Source organism: Cervus elaphus, chromosome 8, assembly GCF_910594005.1.
Source record: "Cervus elaphus chromosome 8, mCerEla1.1, whole genome shotgun sequence".
NCBI lineage: Eukaryota > Metazoa > Chordata > Mammalia > Artiodactyla > Cervidae > Cervus > Cervus elaphus.
In genome coordinates this window covers 8,882,267-8,908,131 of record NC_057822.1, presented here as the reverse complement: position 1 = coordinate 8,908,131, position 25,865 = coordinate 8,882,267, and the positions used below count along the sequence as shown (strand labels likewise).

General features: G+C 46.5%; 1 protein-coding gene across 2 annotated transcripts in view; it reads left to right on the top strand.

Annotated features, from left to right (window-relative positions):
* PAFAH2 (platelet activating factor acetylhydrolase 2) overlaps positions 1 to 15,975 on the top strand; it is a 48,527-nt gene extending 32,552 nt beyond the window's left edge. For both annotated transcript variants that reach the window (XM_043909307.1, XM_043909306.1), the window contains exons 8-11: positions 2,091 to 2,182; positions 4,176 to 4,346; positions 6,112 to 6,266; positions 14,771 to 15,975. In XM_043909307.1, coding sequence (XP_043765242.1) covers positions 2,091 to 2,182; positions 4,176 to 4,346; positions 6,112 to 6,266; positions 14,771 to 14,865 — 513 coding nt within the window. In that variant the 3' untranslated portion in view covers positions 14,866 to 15,975. The remainder of the gene's footprint in view (positions 1 to 2,090; positions 2,183 to 4,175; positions 4,347 to 6,111; positions 6,267 to 14,770) is intronic.
* The last annotated feature ends 9,890 nt before the right edge of the window (positions 15,976 to 25,865 follow it).

Genomic DNA, 25,865 nt, shown 5'->3' with positions numbered 1-25,865 from the left:
CACAACTGGTCTAATAGATTATGGAACAATGGTTGTATTATTTTGGATAATACTAATTGCTGTAACATCCATGCCCAGTCGCTCAGTTGTGTCCAAGTCTTTGCGACCCCATGGACTGTATTCTGCGAGGCTCCTCTGTCCATGAGATTTTTTTCAGGCAAGAATACTGGAGTGGGTTGACATTTCCACCTCCAGGGGATATTCCTGTCCCAGAGATCAAACCTGAGTTTCCTACGGCTCCTGCATTGGCAGGCGGGTTCTTTACCACTGAGCCACTTGGAAGCAATTGCTATAACATGTAAGCCCCAAATCTCAGTGGCTTACACAAGAAGAGATTTATTTCTCTCCCACATGAAGTCCAAAATGGGTGCTTCTGTACAAGGACTGACTCGGGGAACCGGCTACCTTCCTCTAATTGCTCTACTCTCTTCCGCTTGTGAAACCCACCTTTACCATGTGCTTTAAGCCAGGAATGGGACAGGGTGTAGAGGCTGGTACAGAAGAGTGTTTATAACCAGGCTGGGAAATGGAGATAATCACTTTCACATTCTATCACAAAGCCACTGCCACATCCGATCACAAGGCTGCATCTAACTGCTGGGAAATAGAGTCTAGCTATGTGTCCAGGAAGAAGAACAGTTTTGGTGATCACTAGTGGTCTGTAGCATGGTAAAATCAAATGTGGCTGCAAAAAAGGATAAGGAAGCTCTTGATATACTAATATTCTTATATTAAAAAGTGAGGTACAGTATCACTTATGTAAAAGCAAGAAAGTATATATTCATGTGTACCTGTATAGGATAATTAAGCTCTGCAAAGACACAAGAAACTCACCTGTCTGGGTAAGGAGTGGGCAACTGTGTGGAAAGGGAAGACTGCTGTATGCTCCTGATTTTTAGAGTTATGTGAATATATTACTGTTAAAAAAGCTGAAGAGGCCTGGACCCATCTGAAGGAATTTAGCAAAGTGGGGAGAAAATTTTTTTTTTTAATGCAGACCACTTTCAAAGTCTCTGTTGAATTTGTTACAACATTGTTTCTGTTTTATGTTTTGGTTTTTTGACCTGAAAGCATGTAGAACAACTGAGCGACTGAACTGAACTGAACTGAAATGATGTAGGAATCTTAGCTTCCCCACCAGGATTCTGCACCCCTGGCATTGAAAGGCAAAGTCTTAACCACTGGAAGGCAAAGTCTTAACCACTGGATTACCAAGGAAGTCCCATGAAGGGGAGAATTTAGATACAAAATCTTGGGCTAGATTTTGCAGAGAGCAAAGGAGGGCACAGGTTCAGGGCAGAGGCTGGACAGTGAATCCAAGAGAGATTTCCTGAGTCCTTTAGCAGGCAGCTGCAGTGGCTGTTTATATAACCATGTCCTGAAGGCTTCTGGGGACAACCAGAAATAGATGCGTGCAGAGCTTGTTAGAGTGAGCAGACTCACTCTGCTGGATAAAAGTCAGGACATATATCAGAGGAAGTAGAACCTGAGGTGGTTTCAGTACAAGCAGTCCTTGCTTCAGAGCAAAGTGGAGGGGCAGCAGGAGCGCCCCCATTCTACCCTTGATTTGGTGCATGTATCATCCCTCCTGTTGTAAGGCAAGGATCTAGATGAAGAGAATTCTTATTCTTTTTTTCTTGGCTGCGCTGTATGGCTTCCAAGATCTTAGTTCCCTGACCTGGGGTTGAACCCAGGCCCCTGCAGTGAAAGTGCTGAGTCCTAAGCACTGGACTGTCAGGGAATTCCTGGGAGTTCTCATCCTTAATGTGCTCTTCCACTGATTGGTCACATAATTTCAGTTTATTCATTTATTTATAGATATTCAAGTTTCTACCTGGTCCAGCTATTACAGATGGTAAGATTATAAAAATAAAGGTGAAAGGCGTGGTTTTCAGGATTCCTGCCTAGAGAAGGCTGTTCGGTCCAGGGAGGGCCTGAGTGGCTACTCTCCAGTGGGCAAGAGGTGCTTAATAACGTGGTTTTGGAGGGCTCTGTATTGTGCTTCTGTGTCATCGTCTCCCTGTTTCTTCCTCTTGCCCTGAAGAGTCCCTAAAAAAGCACCCCTACCTTTCTGACTTGGCTTCCTTCAGGGCAGCATTGACGTGAGCCGCGTGGCTGTAATGGGACATTCGTTTGGAGGGGCCACAGCTATTCTGGCCTTGGCCAAGGAGACGCAATTTAGGTGAGTTTCCCAGTGATGCTGCAGTTAGCTCCACATGCCATGCATGCAAGTATTATGTACCCAGCACTGTTTTGGGAGGTGGGGATTCAGTGGTGAAGAAGAAAGCAAGGTAAACAAAGTAACAAGTAATCAGATCCCCTGCAGGCAAGTGCAAGGAAGAGAAGGAAACAGGCTGATAAGCTAGGGTATCTGGAGGCTTCCTTGAGAAAGTGACAAAAGCTGAGACTAAGGAAAAGAAGTCAACCTACATAACGGTCTAGAAGATCAGTCTAGGCACAGGGAACAGCTAAAGGCCCTGAGGTAGAAAGAAGCTTGCTGTGTTAGTGTGGGAGGAGCATAGAGGGAGCAGGGCAGGATGGGGAACTATGTGATTAGGAAGATAAACCGGCCAGATCACAGGGCCTTTTGGCCAGATAAGGAAGTTAGATTTTATTCTAAGTGTGATGGGAAACTACTGAAAAATTTTAAGTATAGAAAAATCTTATTTACATTTAAAAACCACTCTGTGAAGAATGAGGGCTTCTCCGGTAGTTCAGCGGTAAAGAAAGAGCCTGTTATGCAGGAGTTGCAGGAGATGCAGGTTCGATTCCTGGGTTGGGAAGATCCCATGAGGAGGGCATGTCAACCCACTCCAGTATTCTTGCCTGGACAGAGTAGCCTGGCAGGCTGCAGTCCTTGGGGTCCCAAAGAGTCTGACACAACCGAAGCAACTTAGCACGCATGCATACATGTGAAGAGCGGGCTGTAGGACAAGACTGGAAACAAGGAGTCTGGTTAGAGGGAGGTGATTTCAGAGTCAAGGTGAGAGATGAGGGATTTGCGTTAGCATGGAGGAGGGGGGATGGAGAGAGGTGGTGGAGTCAGGATCGGTTTTAGAATTTTCCAGACTTAGTGATGTATGAGAAGAAGGAAAAAGAGGAATCGCGGTTTTCCATTTGTGCACCCATCATTTGAGGGGAAGATGGTCATCCTTTATTGAGCTGGGGGGAGCATGGGGGGGGGGGTAGGATGCTAATCTTAGGACCTTAGTTTTGCCCTTGGTGACAGAGACTGCTGCTTGACAAAGTGGCCATGACTTGGAGTTGTGGCCCCAGGGAGGCTTTCCCTGACCACCTGCCGTATATGCTCTGGGCTGACTTAGCAGCTCGTATGATCAGAGCACTGAGCTACATTCGGCTGCCTTGTGTGTTCTGTCTCCACTGCTCCCGGAGCTCCCAGAACTGTGTCATTTATCTCTGGATCCACAACACAAGGCTTAAGCACCGAGTAGGTACCGGATGAGTGGAATGAATGAGTGAGTAATGAATGAAGTGTCATTCTGTGTGACTCAAGTCTGCTGCCTGAGAGTAGAGCCAAGAGAAGGAGGAGATCAGATCCGTGCCTTCAGAGAGTTTAAAAATCTAGAAGAATTTTTGGTGGCCTATAAAGAAAGCTGAGCACCAAAGAGTTGATGCTTTTGAGCTGTGGTGTTGGAGAAGACTCTTGAGAGTCCCTTGGACAGCAAGGAGATCCAACCAATCCATCCTAAAGGAAATCAGTCCTGAATATTCGTTGGAAGGACTGATGCTGAAGGACTCCAATACTTTGGCCACCTGATACAAAGAACTGACTCATTGGCAAAGACCCTGATGCTGGGAAAGATTGAAGGTGGGAGGAAAAGGGGACTATAGAGGATGAGATGGTTGGATGGCATTACCAGTTCAATGGACATGAGTTTGAATAAGCTCCGGGAGTTGGTGATGGACAGGGAAGCCTGGCGTGCTGCAGTCCATGGGGTTGCAAAAAGTCAGACACGACTGAGCAACTGAACTGAACTCAACTGAAAAGGGGTCTCTAAAAAAGATCCTAACCGAAGGATGTGGGCCCTGGTTCCCCTTCCTGGCTTTCTGAGCCTTTGCCTCACTAAAGGGAGAACTTCACTCTCCCCTCACTACCCTAACTATTCTTGCTTGGGTTTCTCCATGGCCATCCCACATGTCTGGTCTTGTTCCAGGTGTGCTGTGGCTTTGGATGCTTGGATGTTTCCTCTGGAACGTGACTTTTACCCCACAGCCCGAGGCCCTATCTTCTTCATCAATGCTGAGAAGTTCCAAACAGCGGAAACTGTCAACTTGATGAAGAAGATTTGTGACCAGCACGACCAATCCAGGATCATAACTGTCCTGTGAGTAAGCCCCAAGGTCATGCCTAATCTCCAGGGATTGCTCCATTTTCTACTCAGCTGTGTGGCTCCCTCTAAATTATCTGGAAGTTCTACCCATGCATAGAATGTCCAAATACCTCCTATATCTCAAAATCTTAATGCCTTTCAAATTTCATATCTGTCCTTCTCCACTTAGCTCTACCTGCAGTGATTTCTTCACTAGTTGGCATGACTTTATGGCAGGATTTACCTTTTGCTTTCTGGAAAAGGATATTGTGGGATTGTGCATTGCAGAGGAAGAGGTGTGGGTCTGGGTGGACTCCAGAAATCTCTAATCTCCTTTGGGAATTTTATTGAGTCTTTTGGAAAGTGTGGAGATAGCAGACCTATGACATTCACAAGACAGATTTTTAGAGACTTTCATGAATACCTAAATTCAGGTATCTTCCATAAACCATCTATTTTCTGCCTTAGAAAAGCCACATTCTCTTCATGTCCATCATTAGCACTGTCAGATGGTTTGATTTTAGGAGCCATTTTTCAGAGAGAAGATTTTGAGTGACTTTAAGAAATGAACTTTACCTAGGAGGTGGCTTACAGCTACAGTTGAAGGGCTAAAGTCTCACTGATAAGTCTCTGACTTGATCTGCCCTGTACTTGAGCCAAATAACACACGTGCTTCAAGGAGCCCGAATCAGCAAAACAACAAGTAACTGCATGTCATGGACCTCCGGACTCATTCAGGTGTTTGAAATGCCAGATCCGAGAGCCGGACTGCTAGGGGCTGCTCAGTAGGCCCTGGCTTCTTCCCTTGCCCACGCTGGCCCGTGCTGTCTTCCGTGGGGCCAGCCTCTCCCCTTTCATTTTGATTTCATGGCAGCAGAGAACTGCTGGAGAGTTTCCCCAAGTCATTGAGATTCAGGATAATTGTGACCTCTAGAGGGAAGGGCGGGTGAGAGCAGTTGGAAAAATGTATGCAGGGACTGTGGATTTAACTCTTGACAATGTATTATTTCTTAAACTGAATGCTGGATACTCAAAGTATCCATTATATTTTTCTTTATACTTTCCTGTGTGCCTTAAATAATACATTTTAAAGTCAGCTTTTCTTCACCATATCAAACAGAGTTTGGCATGTAGATCTTCCTTCCCTCATTGAATTGACTAGTAAATTAGTTCTGAGTAATTTAGCTCGACATGAACCTAGTGAGAATTTCACCTTCAAATTAAGTGCATTTGATGTCAAATGACAAATTGTAATCCAGAAACCCTCTTTTATAAGCACTTGCCCTAACTTTCCTGATTATTTAAAGGCAAGTTATTTTTTTTTTTTTTCTGGTTTACTTTGTGGTGCAGTTCTGAGCTAAAGAAGGAGCTGATATGCTTTGTGAATGTTCAGAAGTCATGGGGTAAAAGCCATGGGGTGATAGTTCATAATAACATGGGAGTGGCAAGGGCTCCAGACCTTACCTCCTTGCCCTGACCCCTCTCCAGCTGACTCTGCCTTTTCCCTGCAAGGTCAGGCCTTGTGGTCTCAGAGTTGAGGCAGCTTTGAAGCCAGGCTCACCTGCTTTCAAACCTTAGCTCTGTCTCTTACTGTGTGAACTTGGGTGGATCGTTTTTCTCCTTTGGTTCTTTCAAAGAGGAAAATACTTCCCTTACTAGATTGTTGTGAAAATTAAGTGATATAATGCATGTAAAGCACCTTGCACATTGTGGGTGCTTAAATATTTGTGTGCCTTGGCTTCTAGACCCCTACCAGATACTTGTTTTTCTTTTCCTCTAGTGGTTCTGTTCATCGGAGTCTAACCGACTTTGTTTTTGTGGCTGGTAACTGGATTAGTAAATTCTTCTCCAGTCAGACCCGTGGAAGCTTGGACCCCTATGAAGGTCAGGAGACCGTGGTGCGGGCCATGTTGGCCTTCCTGCAGAAGCATCTTGGTAAGCAGAGAACTGGAGCTTATGGGGCAGCCAGCAGGGAGGGGTCTCTTAGATTTCCCTGCACAGTGGTCTATTCTGACATGTCTTGTATCAGGGAGATTTATGGCAAAACCTGAGTGAAGGAATGGCATAGGATTCTAGAAAGAACACTTAGCTGAAATTTTGGAAATCCCGATTGTGTCTCTTACCACCTGAGTAACCTTGGCCGAGTCATTTAACTTCTCTGAGCCTTGGTTTCCTCATTGTCAATGGAACATTCACCTTGCTGTACTCTACCCTCTCTGTTCTAACTCATTATCACTCACCTTATCTGTGTTGTGGAGGAGGTTTTGATGATAGATGGGCTACATTTGTGAGTTAGGATGATGACTGATGTCATAAATCATAGGCCAGCAAATGGCCAGGCCTGTAGGGTCTTTGGTCCAGCCTCCCACCCAAGGGACACGTCCTCTCATATCTTCTCTGCCGTGTGGTCATGCAGTGTGGGGAGTACACTGCTTCACGGGTCAGCCTGCTCCATCCCTGGAAACTTTTAATAGTTTGAAGAATTGATATTCTAGTTAGGTGCTTTTTGGTGAAAAGGACTAGAGATTCACTAATGTACCTCAAGGAAAAAGGGGAGTTTATTTCTGAGAGTACACCTGGCCAGGTGGGAAGGGAAAATTTACAGGAATGGAGGAAGTTTGTAGGACTGACTTCTCTCTCTGTCTCTCTCTTGGGCTCAGTCTGTCTGTCTCTTCCTCTCATGATATTTCTGTTTCTCTTTGCTCCAGTTTCCTTTGCACTTTCTCTGCCGTGCTTTTTCTCTTGCTGAGAACATCTGCTTATTCGTAGCTTCTACTTCCTCATCAGTTTGGTCGACTTGAACCACTTGCATCTTGTTCTCTCCCTTGTTGCATCCTTTCCTCTTTAGCTCCTACTGGTAACCGCTGCATTTTTGGGAATTTCTTAGACTAGTTTCCCAAGAGAGATAGCTTGGTGGTACTAGCCCATCTTTACCTGCCAAAACATATTGTGGGCCACTGCTCAGCCTGGGCCCGGAGCTCTCTCGATCAGATGTCTCTTTTTGATCCAGTCAGAATGGAGGAGGCTACCCTACTGTGCCAGGCTGACCCCTCAGCACATGTTGTGCAGAGGGCAGCATCCTTCAGAAGGGAGCCACGCTGGCCTGGGATTCTAAGGCTTGACCTAACTCTAACCTAAGACCAAGACCTGACTCTTTGTAAATCCGCCCCACTTGCCCTGGGTATCCCCTCAAGAACCACCCCGAGAAGCCTCAGACCATTGTACATGGCAGCTCTTTAGATATTTGAAGTCACCTCTGGTGTCCCTCTGAGTTTTCTTTTCATTAAGCTAAATGTTCCTGGTACCTCCACCTGTTCCTTCTGCAATTTCCCCCTTTGAATGGGCTGTTCGTTGGTGTGCCTTTGAATGTGTGCTGCCCTGACTTGAATACAACATGCCAGATGTGGTCTCGCCAGTGCCTGGTTCAGTGGGACTGTTGCCTCTGTGTTCTGGACACTAGACTTCCAGCTGGATGGCCTGAGTGTATTAACCTTTCCACTAAATGCTGAAAAAATTTAATTTGGATTGAATTTCCTTTAAAAATGCATCTATCTTATTTTGTTATTTCTTTATTTGGCTGTGTTGAACCTTAGCTGCGGCACGCGAACTCTTAGTTGGGGCATGTGGTATCTAGTTCCCTGACCAAGGATCGAACCCAGGCCCCCTGCATTAGCAGTGTGGAGTCTGAGTCACTGGGCCACCAGGGAAGTCTCTGAATCTGTCCTGTTTTGAATGTGTAGACTTTTTAAATCTAAATTTGCATTTCAGTATTTATGGCTGTTCGTTTCATCTTGCTCATTGTGAGCCATTATACTAGGATGAGTTTAGAGCCTTTAGGGTTAGTAGAGACCTTAGAGCATCATTCTTATCCCCTGGTAAGAGAAGAATGGATCTGTCTCAAGACTTTAATGGGCCCTGACTACATGGTCTGCTGCTCACTTTCCCTGTTTCCTCTTAGGCACTGTATCATTCAGTTCAGTTCAGTTCAGTCGCTCAGTCATGTCCGACTCTTTGCAACCCCATGAACTGCAGCACGCCAGGCCTCCCTGTCCATCACCAACTCCCAGAGTTTACTCAAACTCATACCCATTGAGTCAGTGATTCCATCCAACCATTTCATCCTCTGTCGTCCCCTTCTCCTCCTGCCTTCAATTTTCCCCAGCATCAGGGTCTTTTCAAATGAGTCAGTTCTTCTCATCAGATGGCCAAAGTATTGGAGTTTCAGCTTCAACATCAGTCCTTCCAATGAATATCCAGGACTGATCTCCTTTAGGATGAACTGGTTGGATCTCCTTGCCATCCAAGGGACTCTCAAGAGTCTTCTCCAACACCACAGTTCAAAAGCATCAGTTCTTCGGCGCTCAGCTTTCTTTACAGTCCAACTCTCACATCCATACATGCCTACTGGAAATGATCCTTCTCCATCAGAGGGCAGATGGACTGAAAACTGTATCATTAGGGAAGAGCTAAAGATGACAGGGGAGGGATTTCCCTGGTGGTCCAGAACTTAAGACGCTGTGCTTCCAGTGCAGGGAGCATGCATTCAATCTCTGGTCTGGAAACTGAGATCCCACATGACTCATGATGAGACCAATAAAAATTTTTTTAAAAAATTAAAGATGACAGGGGCCCTCTCCATGGCATGATTGGATTCCATTGAGTAGCCATGTCTTCTGAACTAAGATACTCATTATTGGAGACCAGCAGATGATTGGGAGAGTCTTAGACCGAGGAAGGTTGTTGAGGACAGGCTTGATGCCAGTCTTTCTGCTAAACTACTTTAGTTACTTCAGCATGTATAATCCTGAAGATGGCCCTTCCCAGTGAGTACTTGTATTATTAGTCTGTTTTACAGATGAGGATACTAAAGCTTAGAGAATTTAAGTAATTTGTCAAGGTTATCTGGTTAGTAAGTGGCAAAGCAAGAATTGGGACTTTCCAGGTGGCTCAGTGGTAAAGAACCTGCTTACCAATTCAGGGGGTGTGGGTTTGATCCCTGGGCCAGGAAGATTCCCCTGGAGAAGGAAATGGCAGCCCACTCCAATATTCTTGCCTGGAAAACCCCATGAACAGAGGAGGCTGGGCCATGGGGTCGCGAAAGAGCTGGACATGACTTGGTGACGAAACAACAACAAAGCTGGAGTGCCTGCCAGGCTCTCCGACTGGGAAGCCCAGGGGCTTCACGGCTGCACTGCTGCCAGCGGCTCCCAGGGACACTCTCAGTCTTCAAGAGACCCAGAAGACAGGTCCTAACCCTGACGGGACGGAAAGGACAGCCAGGAGAGGAGCCTCTCTGGACAAAATGATACTTGACTGCAATGTCAGAGATGAGTAAGGCTCAGCAGGCAAGAGTCTTCTAGACGGAAGGCACAAAGGTTGGTGTGGCCCTGGTCAGTTTTGCGAAGCTGTGTTTAGTGTATCTGGCATTCAGGATAGTGGAATTGTTGGAAAATAAAGGGAGAGAAGTGGGCAGAAGCCAGATCTAGAAGCCCATGTGTGCCTGGAATACGTTTGAATTTTATTCCATAGGCTGTGAGTGCCCTTCGTGGATAAGCAGGGAATTGTCATCATTAGACTTGTGTTTATAGTCTGACTCCGTCATGGAGGATGGGCAAGATGGGGTGGGTTGAGAGGGAAAGAGCCCAGGTAGGAGGCTCTTGCAGTATCCACTTGATAAGAGATAAGATGTGGAGAAGGAAATGGCAACCCACTCCAGTATTCTTGCCTGGAAAAGTCCATGGACAGAGGAGCCTGGTGGGCTGCAGTCCATGGGGTTACATGACTGAGCGTGTGTGCACGAGGGTGGAGGGAGATGGGTTGGTAGCAATAAAGTGGGAGAACTAAAAAAAAAAGAGAGAGAGAGAGATAAGATGGTGAAAAAAAGCAAAGACTCTCAGCTTGGGGTAATTAGTTTTGCAAAGAGAGAAAAGCCTTTTGGTGACCATACAGTATGTGTCATGTGGGAAATTAAAATAGGTTGTAAGTGGCTCAGCTGAACCTCTCACCAGATCCTGGGAGCTCAGCTCATTGCTCTGTGATAAACCAGAGGGGTGGGTGGGTGGGAGGGAGACTCAAGAGGGAAGAAGTATAAGTATACTTATAGCCGATTCACACTGTTGGACAGCAGAAACCAACACAAAATTGTGAAGCAATTATGCTTAAAATTAAAAAAATAAAATAGAAAACTTAAAAAAAGAATTACCTTTGATCCTAAAAATTACCTCTGAGAGCAGCGTTCTACTGACACAGGGGTTGTGTTACCTTCTGTTAAGAAGATTTGGTGCATCTTTCATATTAACTGCATGAAGCTCCTGTTTCCACCTGCTTATCCTCCCTCCCTCGCTCCTGGAAGACAGTTTCACACCTTCTTTCTCTTGAAACCTCTATTACCTTCTTCCCCTATCCGGTCTCTCAGCTGATTAATTCTGTCTTCCACTTCACTCAGAAAATGGAAGCCATCAGTACGTCTTCGAATCCCAACACCGCATCTCCCTACCTTCTTGCAGAGACTCAGCCTTCCATCTGGTTCCTAGAGGTTCCTAGTCAGTTGTCTTACTGGGCCAACCCTTCCACTTGTGCACTGGATTTCACCCTCTGGTCTGCTCAAGAGGACTGTGTCAACAATTTTCTTTCTCTTTACATTAGATCATCAATTTTTCCCTCTCTGTGGGCTCATCTCATGCTGAAATTTCTCTTTTAAAAAATCTGTCTTGACCCACACTTTGGCCCCCAGTTACCACCCTGTTTCCCTGTCCCTCATGATAGCAGAACTCCTCACACAAGTGTCTTCACTTTCTCTGATCCTTCTCTTCCCATTCTCTCTTGAACTTACGCCTGTCAGGCTTTTGCATCCCACTCCTCCATGAAACCTTCACAGTACTAAATCCAGCGGTCACCTCTCATGCCTCATGTCACTGGAACTCCCAGCAGCTGCTGGGAGAGCTGGTGAGGCCCTCCTCCGTGAAGCCCCGTCTTTGCTTCCAGGATGCCTCACTGCAGATTTTCTCCCCTCTCAGTGTCCGCTCCTCCTCTGTCTGCCTTGGTGCTGCCAGGGCTCAGGGCTTGGACCTCTTCTCTACCTGTACCCCCCGATGCCCTCTGGTCTTCTGGCTTTGAATGCCATCTCCATGCTGAAAACTCTACAGTTTGTCTCCAGTTCAAGCTTGCCCATGAGCATCAGATTTATTAACTCAACATCTCTATTTGGCCTTCTAAGGGGAATCACACACAAAAACAGCTTTCAACTGCAAGTCTTTCCTTTCTCAGTTAATAGTAACTCCATCCTTCAAGTTACTCAAGCCAAAGTCCCATTCTTGTCTCTTATCTTACACCTCCCATCTAGTCCCTCAGAAAATCCTATTGGCCCTACCCTCAGAATACAAATAGCAAGTCATCATTTGTCACCACCCCCACAGCTACCATCCTGTCCAACTCGTCTCTCACTTAAGAGTTTCCTAACTGGTCCTCCTGTTGCCACCCCTGCCTCCCCACACAGTCCTTTCTTTTTAAGGGCTTCCCTGTTAGCTCAGCTGGTAAAGAATCTGCCTGCAATGCAGGAGACCCCAGTTTGATTCCTGGGTTGGGAAGATCCACTGGAGAAGGGATAGACAACCCACTCCCTATTGCCACCCCTGCGTCCCCACACGGTCCTTTCTTTCTTTTTAAACTATTTTATGTATGTATTTGGCTGCGTCAGGTTTTACTTGTGGCATGTGGGGTTTTCACTGCAATGCATGGGCTTCCTATTGTGGTGCTCTGGCTTAGTTGCCCCATGGTATGTGGGATCCTAGTTCCTAACCAGGAATCGAACCCATGTCCTCTGCATTGAAATGTGGGTTCTTTTTTTTTTTTTTCCTAATAATACTTTGTATTTTGTGCCTTGAGATTTTGCACCTTAAAAAAATTATTTATTTTATTCTGGGCTGCCCTTGATCTTCATTGCTGCGTGCAGGCGTTCTCTAGTTTCAGTGAGCAGGGGCTACTCTGGTTGTCGCACTCAGCCTTCTCATGGTGGCAGCTGCTCTTGTTGCAGAGCACGGGCTCTAGGTGCATGGGCTTCGGGAGCTGTGGCATGCAGGCTCAGCGGCTGCAGGCTCTAGAGCACGGACTCAGTAGTTGTGGTACACGGGCTTAGTGGTCCTGAGACGTGTAGAATCTTCCTGGACCAGGGATCGAACCCATGCCCCTGCGTTGCCAGGTGGACTCTTGTTCACTGTACCACCAGGGAAGTCCTGCACATTGAATAAAATGTTTAAAATTTCTTTTTGACTATGCTGGGTCTTCTTTGCCATGCAGGCTACTCTCTAGTTGCAGCGCGTGGGCTTCTCACTGTGATGGCGTCCCCTGTTGCAGAGGATGGACTCTGCGGCTCTCAGCCTTCGGTAGTTGTCTTACGTGGGCTCTTAGAGCACAGGCTCAGTAGTTGTGGTGCACAGGCTTGGTTGCTCCACGGCATGTGGGATTTTCCTAGATCAGGGATCAAACCCTTGTCTCCTACCTTGGCAGGCGGATTCTTTACCGCTGAGCCACCAAGGAAGCCTGGAAGGGAGATTCTTAACCACTAGACCACCAGGGAAGTCCCTACACTCCTTTATCAAGCCTTCAGAGTGATCCTTTTAGAAAGACTGTGAAAGTCGCTCGGTCATGTCCGATGCTTTGTGATCCCATGGACTATACAGTCCGTGAAATTCTCCAGGCTGGAACACTGGAATGGGTAGCTGTTTTCTTCTCCAGGGGATCTTTCCCACTCAGGGCTCAAACCCAGGTCTCCCGCATTGCAGGTGGATTCTTTACCAGCTGAGCCGCCGGGGAAGCCCCCTTTTAGAAAGAAAGCCGTGTCTTGTCACTCCATTGCTTAGGGTCCATCAGTGGCTCCTGTTTCTCTGAGAGGCAAAGTCAACGCCCGGCGTCCCTCCTGTGGCTCTTCCCCGGGCCTGCTTCCCTCTCTGCACAGGCCTCCACGTCCCAGGCACAGTCCTGCTTCAGGCCTTTGCCCCGCTGTTCCTGCTGCCCCAAACGTCTTCCTGTGTAATCTCGTGTCTCCCTCTCACCTCCTTCACGTTTTCACTCACATCTCACCTTCCCAGGGAGGCTTACATTGACAACCCTCTTTAAAAACACTGTACCATCCCTTCCTCCCCTCACCCCTGGCCCCGGCCACCAGCACTGCCTCTGTCTGGCTCGCTTTTTTGCCACAGCGCTGCTCACCTTTTCATATCCTATGTAGGTTGTTTTGTTTATTGTTATCTCTGCCTCCTAGATTGTGAACCCTCTGAGGATGAGGGTTTCTATGTGTCTGTGGCATATTTCTGGCATCAGGAACAAACTGTGGCACACAGCAGCGTGCTCTGTATTTTTTTAAGTGATGAATATGGCATACTGTTTGTCGAGGACCTATTCCCTGCCAGGTCCTTGGCAGGGCCTTGGGAATCTGAAGATGAAGGAGAGTGGTTGCTGCCCATGTCCCAGGTTTTTGTCTGTTTTGAACAGAAACACCATTTGCCTCCTCAGCTGTGTCCTGCTCCCTCAGCCTGCGGCCTTGGGCCCTTCCTGACTGTTCTTACCATGTCATTAGCTCCATCTGCCTGAGGTCCCAGGGCCTTCTTTGGAATCGTACCTAGTTTATGCTGCTTCATGATGTTACTGTCCTCTTCTTTCTGGCCTTCGCTGAGGCAGCCATGGATTCATATTCACTGGCTGGCTTATGGAGGATCTCTTCTTGCTCAGCAACATCCATGAACTTGGAAGTGGCGTTTCCACTTTCTCACCGGGGCTTGAATTCTGTCTCTGCCACTTAACCAGTTGTATTGACATAGGATGAATCTGGTATCTTCACTGAGCCTGTTTCCTGAGCTGTAAAATTGGGCCAAGACACAGGGCTCCCAGGTGGCGCTAGTGGTAAAGGACCTGCCTACAATGCAGGAGACTTAAGTGACACAAGTTCCTTCCCTGGGTTGGGAAGATCCCCTGGAGAAGTGCGTGGCCACCCATTCCATTATTCTTGCCTGGAGAATCCCATGGACAGAGGAGCCTGGTGGGCTACAGTCCATGGGGTCGCAAAGAGTTGGACGCAACTGAAGCAACTTAGCATGCACGCAGTACTTGACACATAGTGATATTATGATAATTAAATTAAACAATACATGTTTAGCAAGGTTCCTAGAATGAATTGCCCTTCAATCAATGCTCCCTTCTGTTATTATTGTCATTACTGAGTTGTTATGGGTTAAGGAAGTTGTTTAAGAAGCACATGCATAAAAGCACCGAAAGAACAGTAGTTATCATTATTGCTCCTACCAGTTGCAACCACCATAACCAGTCCTTGTAGTATCCCAGGTGCTCCTGTCTCTGGGATGACCCACTAAATCCACGGAAGCTACTCTCTGATCTTCCTTTACAAGTTTACCTAACCGTTCTGTGTTTTTTTTTCCCCCATTCAGACCTGAAAGAGGACTATGACCAATGGAACAACCTCATTGAAGGCATTGGACCATCACTAACCCCAGGGGCCCCACACCATTTGTCCAGCCTGTAGGCTCAACTGGTCATTGTGGAAGGTCACTGAGCTGAGTTTCCACGTGGGGCCTGCCCAGGGACACCCTTGGCCTCCTGTCAGGAAGTGATTGCCATGACCCTTCTGTGTTGATTGAGAGGATATAATCACACTGCTGATTGGTAACAGGGTACTTGAATCTCAGACTTGTTGATCTTAAACTCCTACTGGGACTTGGGTCACTTACTGATGGGCAAATGGACATTCTGAGGACTGAGACTTGATGGTGTGGGGAACAAGCAGTGGGATGGGGCTGGGGAAGACCTAAGCCCTAAGCTGAGCACTATGAGCCCTGTTAACCCAGCCAGCCAACACCCTCACCTTGGACCAGTGTGGCTTCTGCAGTGGAAGAAACGAAGCCAAAGGACAGAGGGAAAATTCCCACCTCCCGGACCTCTAGCCCATCTTGGCACCGTCTCTTCCTCCTTCTCTGCCTTTCCCTCCTCCCCAGGGCTGCTCGGTGAGTTCTGAGCACTTTAGGTAGCTTTCTAGGATCTGGACCACCATCAGATTTTTCTGTTTATTTTCAAGCCTTGTCATTGCATGAAGCATAGTCCTGGGCATTTAGTCAGGAGAAGGTATACTTGTTAGCCTGTAGAAGGGGCAGATAACCTTGTCATGATAGCACAGGGAGAGAGGCTGAGGAACAAGAGGTACCCCATAAGCTCTGGATGTCTTAGAGTTTTGCTGAAAATCTCGCTTGACAGGAAACAACACAAATAGGTTTATGGAGAAAGTAGAATAACAGTGGTAAGTAGCCATTTGAACAGGCCCTCACTGCAAAAGGGAGAGAGTTTGGTCAGTTCGAATGCAGGAAGCCATCTCTAGAGAGAAGCCTAGAAACACTTCGGTTTCACTTCTTACCTTAGGTATTGTGAGCCTCCAACTTGCTCAGAATCTGGGTGCTCTAGTTGTCTGTCTTCTGGCTCTGAGGTCCTAGTCTCAGAGTTAAGTCAAGCTATAGACTGAATTTCCGTTTTGTCCCATTTGTAATGTGAATGATATTAATACTCATGTTTGCCTAATGATATGTTGGAGTATTTTCTATATTTAATCTTCATTACAGCAAGATGGGGAGCCATCTGGAAGTAACTTTTCCTTCTGTCTTTCTTTGATTGCTTACCGCGGGTGCCAGTGTGGAAAACGATCTTTAAAAGGAAAGGAAGTCTTCCTTGGGATCTAGTTCAAAGCTGTCTGGGAATATCAACCTCAGACACCCCTCTCCACTACTCTAGACCTCTCACTTCAGTCCAAGTGGGAGACCCCAGAGGAGGCAAGAGAAAGAGGGAAATGCGACTCTATATGACAGGTCCAAGGTCGGTGTCACCAGGGCAAGCTGGGACTGTGTCTCCCGTCTGTCAATAGCTGTTCTTTCTCAGAGGTGAAGCACCACATCCAGTGAGGCTGTGGACCTACCTGGGAAGCATCTGTGGATTCCAGTGAGACGTAGCGTGAGGAGGATGTCATGAAAGCCCCAGGCTCTAAAGTTCTATAATCTGGTTTCCTATAGCCAGGCTCCACCACTGCTCACTGCGTACATTTGAGCAAATTACAGTGTCTCAGTTCCTGCGTTTCTAAAATGAGGATCTGCATTATGCACACTTAGGATTAAGTGAAAGGATGTATAACCCATGTGTTATTTAAAGTATGTTTCCTACTTTCCAAACTTGGGAGATTTTTGTCGTTACCCTATAGCTGTTTTCTACCTTAACTGCTTTTGGTCAGAGAAAATGACCCACATGGTTTTCTTATCCTGAGACTTGCTTGTTGACCCAGTGTGAGGTCAATTTTGTAAATGTTCCATGTCTGCTTAGCAACACCGTACATTCTGAGGTTTTTTGGCTTGCTGTTTTACTCAAGCATACATGATGGATTTCCTTCTGTGAGAGCGCATACAAGTGCCTTCCAAGCCCCAGACAGGGACCAGAGCCCATCAGCGCGCGCAGAAGCAGCAGAAGCATCCCTCGTGCCCGGGGATGGTTGTGCAGATGCTGAGGAGTCAGTGGTAACAGCGTGAGCACCTGAGACCCAGCGTCTGCCTTAGACCCATAACAATAATGGGTATATCTTGTGAAGACCTGAAACTTCCTAAAGAAGGAAGTTGTTTAGAGACTGGACCCATCTCCTCCATTCAGTTCATGTTCTGGCAACGACTCATCGATCCAGTGTCACTGGAGTAGAGGAATCTTCCCCACTGAAAATGATCCTTTTAAGTCACAAAATGTCGTATTGACTATTTTGAACAGTAATTTGCCAAAAAGATAACGCACATACTTCTTACTGTGATCTGACCTCTTCTTAGGATGTTTCCATTGGGATAGACCAGATGGTATGATGGGAACAAACAGACCCCAAAGGGATAAACGTTTACTTCTTGCCCACGCTACTTGTCCTCTGTGTGTTGGCTCAAGGCTCTCCTCCGTGTCATTTTTATCCTTACCTGGAGACCCAGGCCGGGAGAGCTGCCACTCTCTAGAGTTGTTCCCATTGGCTGTGGTGGAGCAGGAAGAGAGAGTGGAGAAGCACTGCTAAGTCCTTAAAGCTCCTGCCCAGAAGTGACCATCATCATTTCCATTTACAGTTCATTGGTCAAAGCTAGTCATCCGGCTGTAGCTAACATTCCATTCAGTCCCCAGAGAACAAAACCACCTGTGTCCAGATCTATTATCAGTGCAATGGCGCCCTCTGGTCTGTGAAGATGTGGAGAGCTGTTTGCACCTTTGCTCCAGGCTCCCAGCTGCTAGCCTCTTAGTTGCTTTTCAACCATCTAAAGTAAATGTGAGAGTCGGTGCATAAAGAAGGCTGAGTGCTGAAGAATTGATGCTTTTGAACTGTGGTGCTGGGGAAGACTCTTGAGAGTCCCTTGGACTTCAGTAAGATCAAACCAGTCAGTCCAAGGAAATCAATCCTGAATATTCATTGGAACAACTGTTGCTGAAGCTCCAATACTTTGGCCACCTGATGTGAAGAGCCAACTCTTTAGAAAAGATCCTGATGCTGGGAAAGATTGAAGACAGGAGGAGAAGGGTGACAGAGGATAAGGTGGTTGGGTGGCATCACTGATTCAATAGACGTGAGTTTGAGCAAACTCCCTGAGAGGGTGGAGGACAGAGGAGCCTGTCCTACGGGCCCTGGGATCTCAAAGAGTTGGACACGACTTAGCGACTGGACAGCAATAACAACAAAGTAAAACTAAGAGGGCTTAGTTTACTGAGAGAGGGCTTTAGGGACACTCCTGCAACTAGAATGCACAGCCTTTAGTGCTTAGACTTTGTAATCATTCCTTTCACTGCTTAGAGTGGGTACCACAGGTCTTTGGCCTTTTGTCCTAGTTTTTTGTTAGCTTCCAGCAAACTGAAGGGCCCCAGTTAAATGGCCTTTTAGATAGGTAAAGTAATCCTGCAAAGTAACTGATATGTGCTCATAAATTGCATTCTAGTGAATCCTTTCCAAAAGCAAAGATGTCCTAGGTTTCTTTTGCATATTCTTGTTTCCCATCCCACTGTTGGACCATACCTGCAGAGGCATCCTAGTGGTAAGGTATGTTGTGACATTGCTGCGTGCAGGGTGGTGGATGAGGCAGGACAGTAAGTAAATACGAGATGGAATGAGTGTCCCCATCCCTCCCAGGTCCTGGACATGTCAGACTAAGATTGACCGGGTTCTTGTTATGCTCTCAGCGGTTCCCAAGCCCTTTTCCAGTATGTGTCCTGCTTGCCCTTCTTCAAGAGGACCACTGGGCTCTTGTAGTGTCCATTGATGGACTCCAACTCTGTGTCTTGGCCTTGTGGGAACCTTTGTCTGTCCCCTTTGCCTTCTGGGTCACCACTTACCCCTGGGCCTGCAAAGTGACAGAGGGACAGGAGAGGCCTTACTCTGTACTTGGGACCTAGCCTCAGTAGGAAGCTCACTTTCTGTCCCATCAAAGTGGATGCAAAAGCCAAGTGTCCCTGGCCATAGCTGCATGGAAACTGATGACCCTGATGATGATCGTCATCATCATGATAGCCAACACTTACTGGGCCCTTACTGTGTGTCCCAGACTGTGACCAGGGCTTTACATGCATCATCTCATTTGCTGTTCACAGTAAGCCCATGAGGTCAGATGGTATTAGCCTCATTTTATGTGTGAGGAAACAGGGTCGTAGAGAAGTTTTTTGATCCAGCTCTCACAGAAAGAATTTGACAAAACTGGAATTCAGGCATCAAAATCTAAACTCTTAATCACCAGGCCCCATGGCCTAATAGATAACCTTGGTTTTGCCTCATAGATAACCCTTCTCTTTAAAAGGACTTCCCAGGTAGGGCAGTGATAAAGAATCTGCCTGCCAATGCAGGAGATGCAGGAGACACAGGTTTGATTCCCTGGGTCAGAAAGATCCTCTGGAGTAGGAAATGGTGATCCAATCCAATATTCATGCCTGGAAAATTCCATGGACAGAGGAGCTTGGCAGGCTACAGTCCATGGGGTCGCATAGAGTCAGACATAACTGAGCATACACATACACACCTTCGCCTTAAACTCTCAGGTTATAAGGAATGTAATTTAATGAGATTGAATCAAGAAGGTTAAACTCCCCAGCAATTTCTATGTGACTTGCATTGAGATTTAATGACATCCTGAGAAACAGACCTGGGAGAGAACGGAGCTTTGCCGAGAACTGTGGGCCAGGTGCTCTGTTGATTTGACAGATGAGGAAAGCAGTTCAGGGTCGAAGAACATGATTTGAAATCAGACAGCACCAACACTATTAGTCCTGTGACTTTATGCTAACTTGTTAACTTTTACAAGCTTTAACTTCCTCATTTGTAAAATGGGAATTCCAATAGTATAACTTAGGGTTGTTGTAATAGTTAAATGAAATAATGTATGTTAAGTGCTTAGCACAGTGTCTATTTTAAGGGCTTAATAACATTAGCCATGAGGACCTCCCTGATGGTCCAGTGGCTAAGACTCCACTCTCCCAATGCAGGGGTCCCAGGTTCAATCCCTGGTCAGGGAACCAGATCCCACATACCACAACTAAGAGTGCATGGCACAACTAAGACCCTGCACAGCCAAATAAATAATTTTTTAAAAATTAGCAATCATAACTATTTTATTTGGCCCTTCTTACATACCTGTAAGTTTAGGGATAATCTGTCCTTGTGCTGAATGGTCCAACATGGTCTTGGTCTCATTCTCATTCCAGCTTCTCCAGTTTCAGTGAGCTCCCTGCTAACTGCCCCACTGTCATGGGAGGGTGGAGCTAGCTTAAGAGAGTTTTCCCATTCTCTCACTCTGATCTCCCTGCTCCTCACCTCAAAAATAAAAATTCACACCACAGTTCTAGTTTTGCAGTTTTCTTCACCACTAGGGAGAGTCTACACTCTTAGGTTCTGGTTTGAGTTTTAGTTTCACACCTGATCATCCAAACACAGACACCTAAGCATCAGATGTAAACCGAAGGTCTGGAAATCTGGAGTGGAAGACTCAGAAGATCTGTGTAAAGGGTGGGAAAGGGAAAAGGACCTGGGGATAGAGAGTTGATTGTAGAGGCTATTTGGTAAATTTTTGTCTGCTGCCTTTGAGTCTGAGGTCAGGGAGTTAAAATGTCCTGTGACCTCCCCAGGAGAAACTCCCAGGCCTGAAGATGTCCTGCGAACGACCTGTCCACAGCTCTCAGCCTTACTGCCAGGTCTGATTCTTGCCAGGTCCTCTTGTTTCTCCCTTTGCCATGATCCTCACACCCAGCACATCTTCCCCACTTCACTTGAGTCTAGTCCCTCCATCAACTCACCCTGGAAAAATTCTTACAGTCTCCTGGACTCAAACCTCTCTCTTCCTTTGCATTCTGCTGCCAGATCTGCCTGAAACACGGCTTGTGTAACACCACCAGCCTGCAAGGGTGGTCTCACGGGAAGATGACCAAGCTGATTGCCCAGAACCCCAGGTTCTTGTCCCCCTGTCTCCCTCACTCTGTGACCCGTGTGCATGCTTTCCTTTCATAACTTCAATTTCCCTGTCAGTGGGAATATGGGCTGGTGGTCGAGTCTCCATCACTTGAGTTGTCAAGAATCTTTGGGACTCCTTTTTCTCTGTAGAATTGCATCTCCTCCCCTCACTATTCTTGCCCCACCTCTTCGGTTCTCTGCTTCTTGCTGTGCCTTCTTTTTCCTCAGTTCCCTTAATATGCCTACCCATCCCCCCAAAAAACGTGTGTCCCCTTTATCACAATGTTTTCTTGCTTGCAGGGCCTTTCCCAATCTCCCATCTGTACATCCAAACACCTGCTCTTCCTTTAGGCTCATTTCGAGTTCCACTTTGCCTGCGAGAGTCTTCTTGATTAGATTTGGCTAACATCTGATCTCTTGGCCTCCTGCTCCCCAGAAGACACAGATTCTGGGTCATAGTTAGTATTACATTTTACTATATTATTCCCGGAGCGGGACCCATCTGTTGGATGGAAAAGCATCTGCCTGTTGACTGACACGGGGAGCAGGGATCACTGTCCCTCCTCTGAATCCCCCCATCTGCAGGCTTCTTGTTCCCCATCCAGACTTGGGAACAGCTGGTGCGCGCCCACCCTCAGATGTCTCCAGCTGCCCCTGCTTCCTTTTGGGGTGGGGGAGAGGGGTTTCCCAGATCCCAGCTGTGGGGCCCAGGGCAGAGTCAGTGACAGAGTAGCCAAAGACAGGTGGAGTGAACTGAGATACACGGACATATAGCATTTGAGAGTTAAAAAAGACGGCAAAACTGAGCGCACATCTCACCAATGTGGAAAATGAGGGAAAGTAGTTTGACAGCTTATTTTTCCATCTTGCTTTCGTCTAAAAAAAGAAGCTGCTCAGAAATGCAGCCCTCCTCAGCCTGCTAAGCCAGATGGTCCCTAGATGCTCAGCCTGCCAAGTGTGCATATATAATTATTCATTTTCATGGAATCACACCCAAGTCTGAATTCAGACACTGACACTTTTTTTGCCATATGATCTAGAGCCAGGGAACCCTTCAGAGCCTTTTTCCTTTTTCTGTAAAATGGGGTCACTCCTGTCTGCCTTGCCCACCTCAGGATTTGAGGGGATGAAACCAATGCTCAGAGAAGTTCAGCAGATAGTTGACAGATTAGAATTAAAATCCAGATTTTCTGACTTCCAGTCCAGTGCTTTAGATATACCCATGGGTGCCAGAGTTTTGTCAAATTTTTAAGAAAATCATCAGGACCCATCCACCATGACATCCATGATTTCCGGTCAGCGTACCGTGGAGTTTCTGTAGGGAAGAAGCCTGGGCTAAACTCGGGTAGCCGTTCTCATGTGTGTTCATTCATTCCATACATGCTTACTGAAGCCTGCACTGTGGCTGCCCCTTTCCTCCTGGAACAGAATGCAGTGGACAAAAAAGGCAAGTCACAGGTAGGCCCTGTGTGCTGATGCTGTGATGGGGCTGGGGAGGGAGAGGGTGTCAGGCTCAGCAGCACACAGGGTTCAATTCAACTTCAGCAGAGGAGAAGCCAAAAAGACTTCACAGAGTGTCATATACCTGAGCTTGGTATTTGTATAAGTTATCTATTGCTGTATAATAAATTATCCCCAAATTTAGCAGCTTAGAACAACAAACATTATCTCACAATTTAGGACTCCGGGATTCCAGAATGGCTTAGCTGGGTGATTCGGGCTTAAGATCTTTCATGAGGTTGTAGTCAAGATGTCAGCTGGGATATCCGTCATCTGAAGGCTTGACTGGGATCGAAGGATCCAAGCTGGCTCACTCACATGGCTGGTGGCGGGAGGCCTCAGTTCCTTACCACGTGGAGCTCTCCATAGGGCTGCTGAAGACATGGTAGTTGGCTTCTGTGAGAGCAAGTGATCCAAGAGAGGGTTAGGGTTGTGGTTGTGATGTCTTGGATGACCCACCCTTGGAAGTCATACTCCATCATTATCCACAATATCATTATCACACAGGTCAGGACTATTCAGCGTGGGAGGGGAACCACAGAAAGGCAGGAATACAAAGTGGGGATAATTGGGGGCCATCTTGAAGGCTGACTGCCCTGCTATTGAAGATGAATGGATTTTTCCAGATAGACAAGGGAGAAGAAACAGAGGAAATTATTTCGGTCGGAGGAAGTAACAGGTAAAGGCACAGAAATATAAATAGGAGAACAGAGCATGTTCAGGACATTCTAACTGGGTTAGAGAAAATGGGTGAAAAGTAGGAATATAGGGAAGTTTACTGAAAAAAACAGAGAAGGCCTTCTCTGCCAAGTGAAGGAGTTAGGCCTTTATTGGGTGGGTCAGGGGTTTTCACATGTTTCTGCATTAAGGAATATTGCGAGGAAATTTTAAAACTTCTGATGCCCAAGCTGTACCCATATCAATTCAGTAAGAATCTCTGGGAGTGGACCTGGACACCAGCAGGTCCTAAAATTTTTCACGTGATTCCAATATGCAGTCAAGGCCGAGAAGCAGTGCGGTAGGCAATGTGAAATAACGGAGAAGCTTGTTACAGGAGAGTCATGTCCTCAGATTTCCAGTATCTTCTCAGTGATGAGGAAATGTAGCTGTACTTTCCTCCTCTGATCACCTCGGAAATGAAATATTAAAACTAGAAAGACCCTATCATCAGTGCTCACCTCCTCGGTCAGGTATTATATGTTTTATCATCTCTATGAACAAAAATCAAGCAGAAATAGCTAAACTTGAGCAGTCCTAAATAAGTTCTCAGCATTCTAAATTGCCCATTTTTATAAACTTCCAAACCTAACATTGATGACAACATTCTTGTATTAACATAAATCAGTCTGGAGGATTTTTTTCCCCTTTGCTTAACCCTTATATATACATTTCTCTATTTCTGCGTGGTCCTCATACCCAAGTCTGAGGCAGTGAGTGTAAAGGTTAGGGGCACGGCTCTCTGAATCAGAGGGACCTCTGGACTGAAGTCCTGCGGGCCTCATTTATTAACTTGTTGGGTGACTTAACCTCTCGGGGCTTCAGCTAACTCATCTGAAAGATGGTGGTAACACCTCCCTCAGAAGATGCTTGAGGATGTTAGTTAGATGAGGTCATGTGTGTCACGGCCTTTGCCTAGCACCTAGCAAACAGTGTTCAATCAATGTTTGTTATTATTCAGTGTCTCAAATGGCATTTTAACATTCTGTTGCATCAACACCTCTCCCACCCCCAGGCCTGCTTAACAAGTGTTCTCTGTTGCCAAGGTATTTGAGCATTTCTAGTTGTTTTTGGCTGTAATATTATACTTTTTTTTTTTTTTTGGTATAAATTGGTGGAGTGTGTTTTAAAGTTATTTCCCTTACTTATTAATATGGAAATTGAAGATTGGGTGGTGAAGTAACTTGCCAAACAGAAGTCATACTGCTTGTTGGTGGCTGAGCCAGGACTAGGGCCCAGGTCTCAGACACCCCAAGTCTTAACCTTTCCACCCAGCCCCATACTCACTGGAGACTTGAAAAAGGGCCCTTCTTGGCTTCCCTTCTCCAGGCTGAATAAGTCAGATCTCCCACCGTGTATTTTGACATCTCCTCTCCTACACTTTCATCATCCTAGAGATCCCTCATCATCCCAGTATAATTGGAGCAGCTTCCCAGCTGGTCCCCTGGGAAGTGGGAGCAGACGATGACTAATGCTTTGGAGACCCGGGCCTGTCCCTTGGCGCCTCTGGATCTCTGTTGGTGGATGTTGTGCCGTCAGCTGGGGATGGCGATCCTGTCTGGCTCAGACACACCCCTCCCTCCTTCCTGGACCGCTCTGTGACTTCATTAAATCCACCTTCCCAGAACAGTAGAGCTTAAAGGGACCAGAGGGACCGTTCTCTAACCTAGCTTCTGTTATTAAAAAAAAAAAAAGAGGAAACAGGCTCAGTGATACCAGGTTGATCAGTGGCAGATCTAGGGCTGGGACCCGAGCCTCCTAACTCCCAGTGTGGTGCTGGGCAGGCCTGGGTGTGAGTCCCAACTGCGTGAGCTTGGGCAAGTGAGTTAAATGATCCTGAATTTCCTTTCCTGTAAAATAGCCACACCCAGCTTGGGGATGTTACAAAATTTAAATGAGATAAGGAATGCAGAGTATAGAGCACTGTGCTCAGTAAATGGAAGTTATTAGGTAGAGCCCAGTGGTTTAGAGTTTGGGCTTTGGAATCAGAGAATCTTGGTGATGGACAGGGAAGCCCAGCGTGCTGCAGTCCATGGGGTCCAGGACACGACTCAGCGACTGAACTGAACTGAACTGATTCACATCCTAGACACATACTTATCAGCTGTTTGATCTTGGATGACTTGGTTTAATGAGATCTTTTTTTGATTAATTTACTTTTGGCTGTTTGGTCTTTGTTGTTGTGCGAAGGCTTTCTCTAGTCGCCGCAAGCGGAGGCGACTCTGTTTTGTGGTGTGTTGGCTTCTCATTGCGGTGGCTTCTCCTGTTGTGGATCTTCCCAGACCAGGGATTGAACCCATGTCCCCTGCACTGAGAGATGGATTCTTAACCACTGGACCACTGGGGAAGTCCTAACGAGATCTTAATTAACAAGAGCTAGTACTTACTGAATTTTCTTTTTCCGAGCAATATGCCAAATGCCTTAGATATATTATTTCATGTAACTTTCCCAACAATTTTTTGAGATAGGTAACATCAACATCCAGATTTTATGAATGAAGATACTGAGGCATGAATCAATTTATTTTCTGATTATTCTCTAGTTTGAATTCTTTTCTGCCAAACACACCCCACTTCTCTCCCTCAGTGCCTAAGAATTTTCTCTTGCTTTTGAGCTTTGTAACAGGCTTTAATCTCTGAAATACCCCTTTTCCCCTGCTCTTCACTGCGTTCTGTTCCTCCTCTCTTCCTAGCGTTGCTTCTGGCCCTCCTCCTCCAAGAATCCTACCCTGCAAACCTCACATCAGCTAGCCCAGCACCTTCTCTCTGGTTTGTTAGTTTTACTTTTCTTGGTGTGTATCTCCGTTTGTTAGTTTTACTTTCCTTGGTGT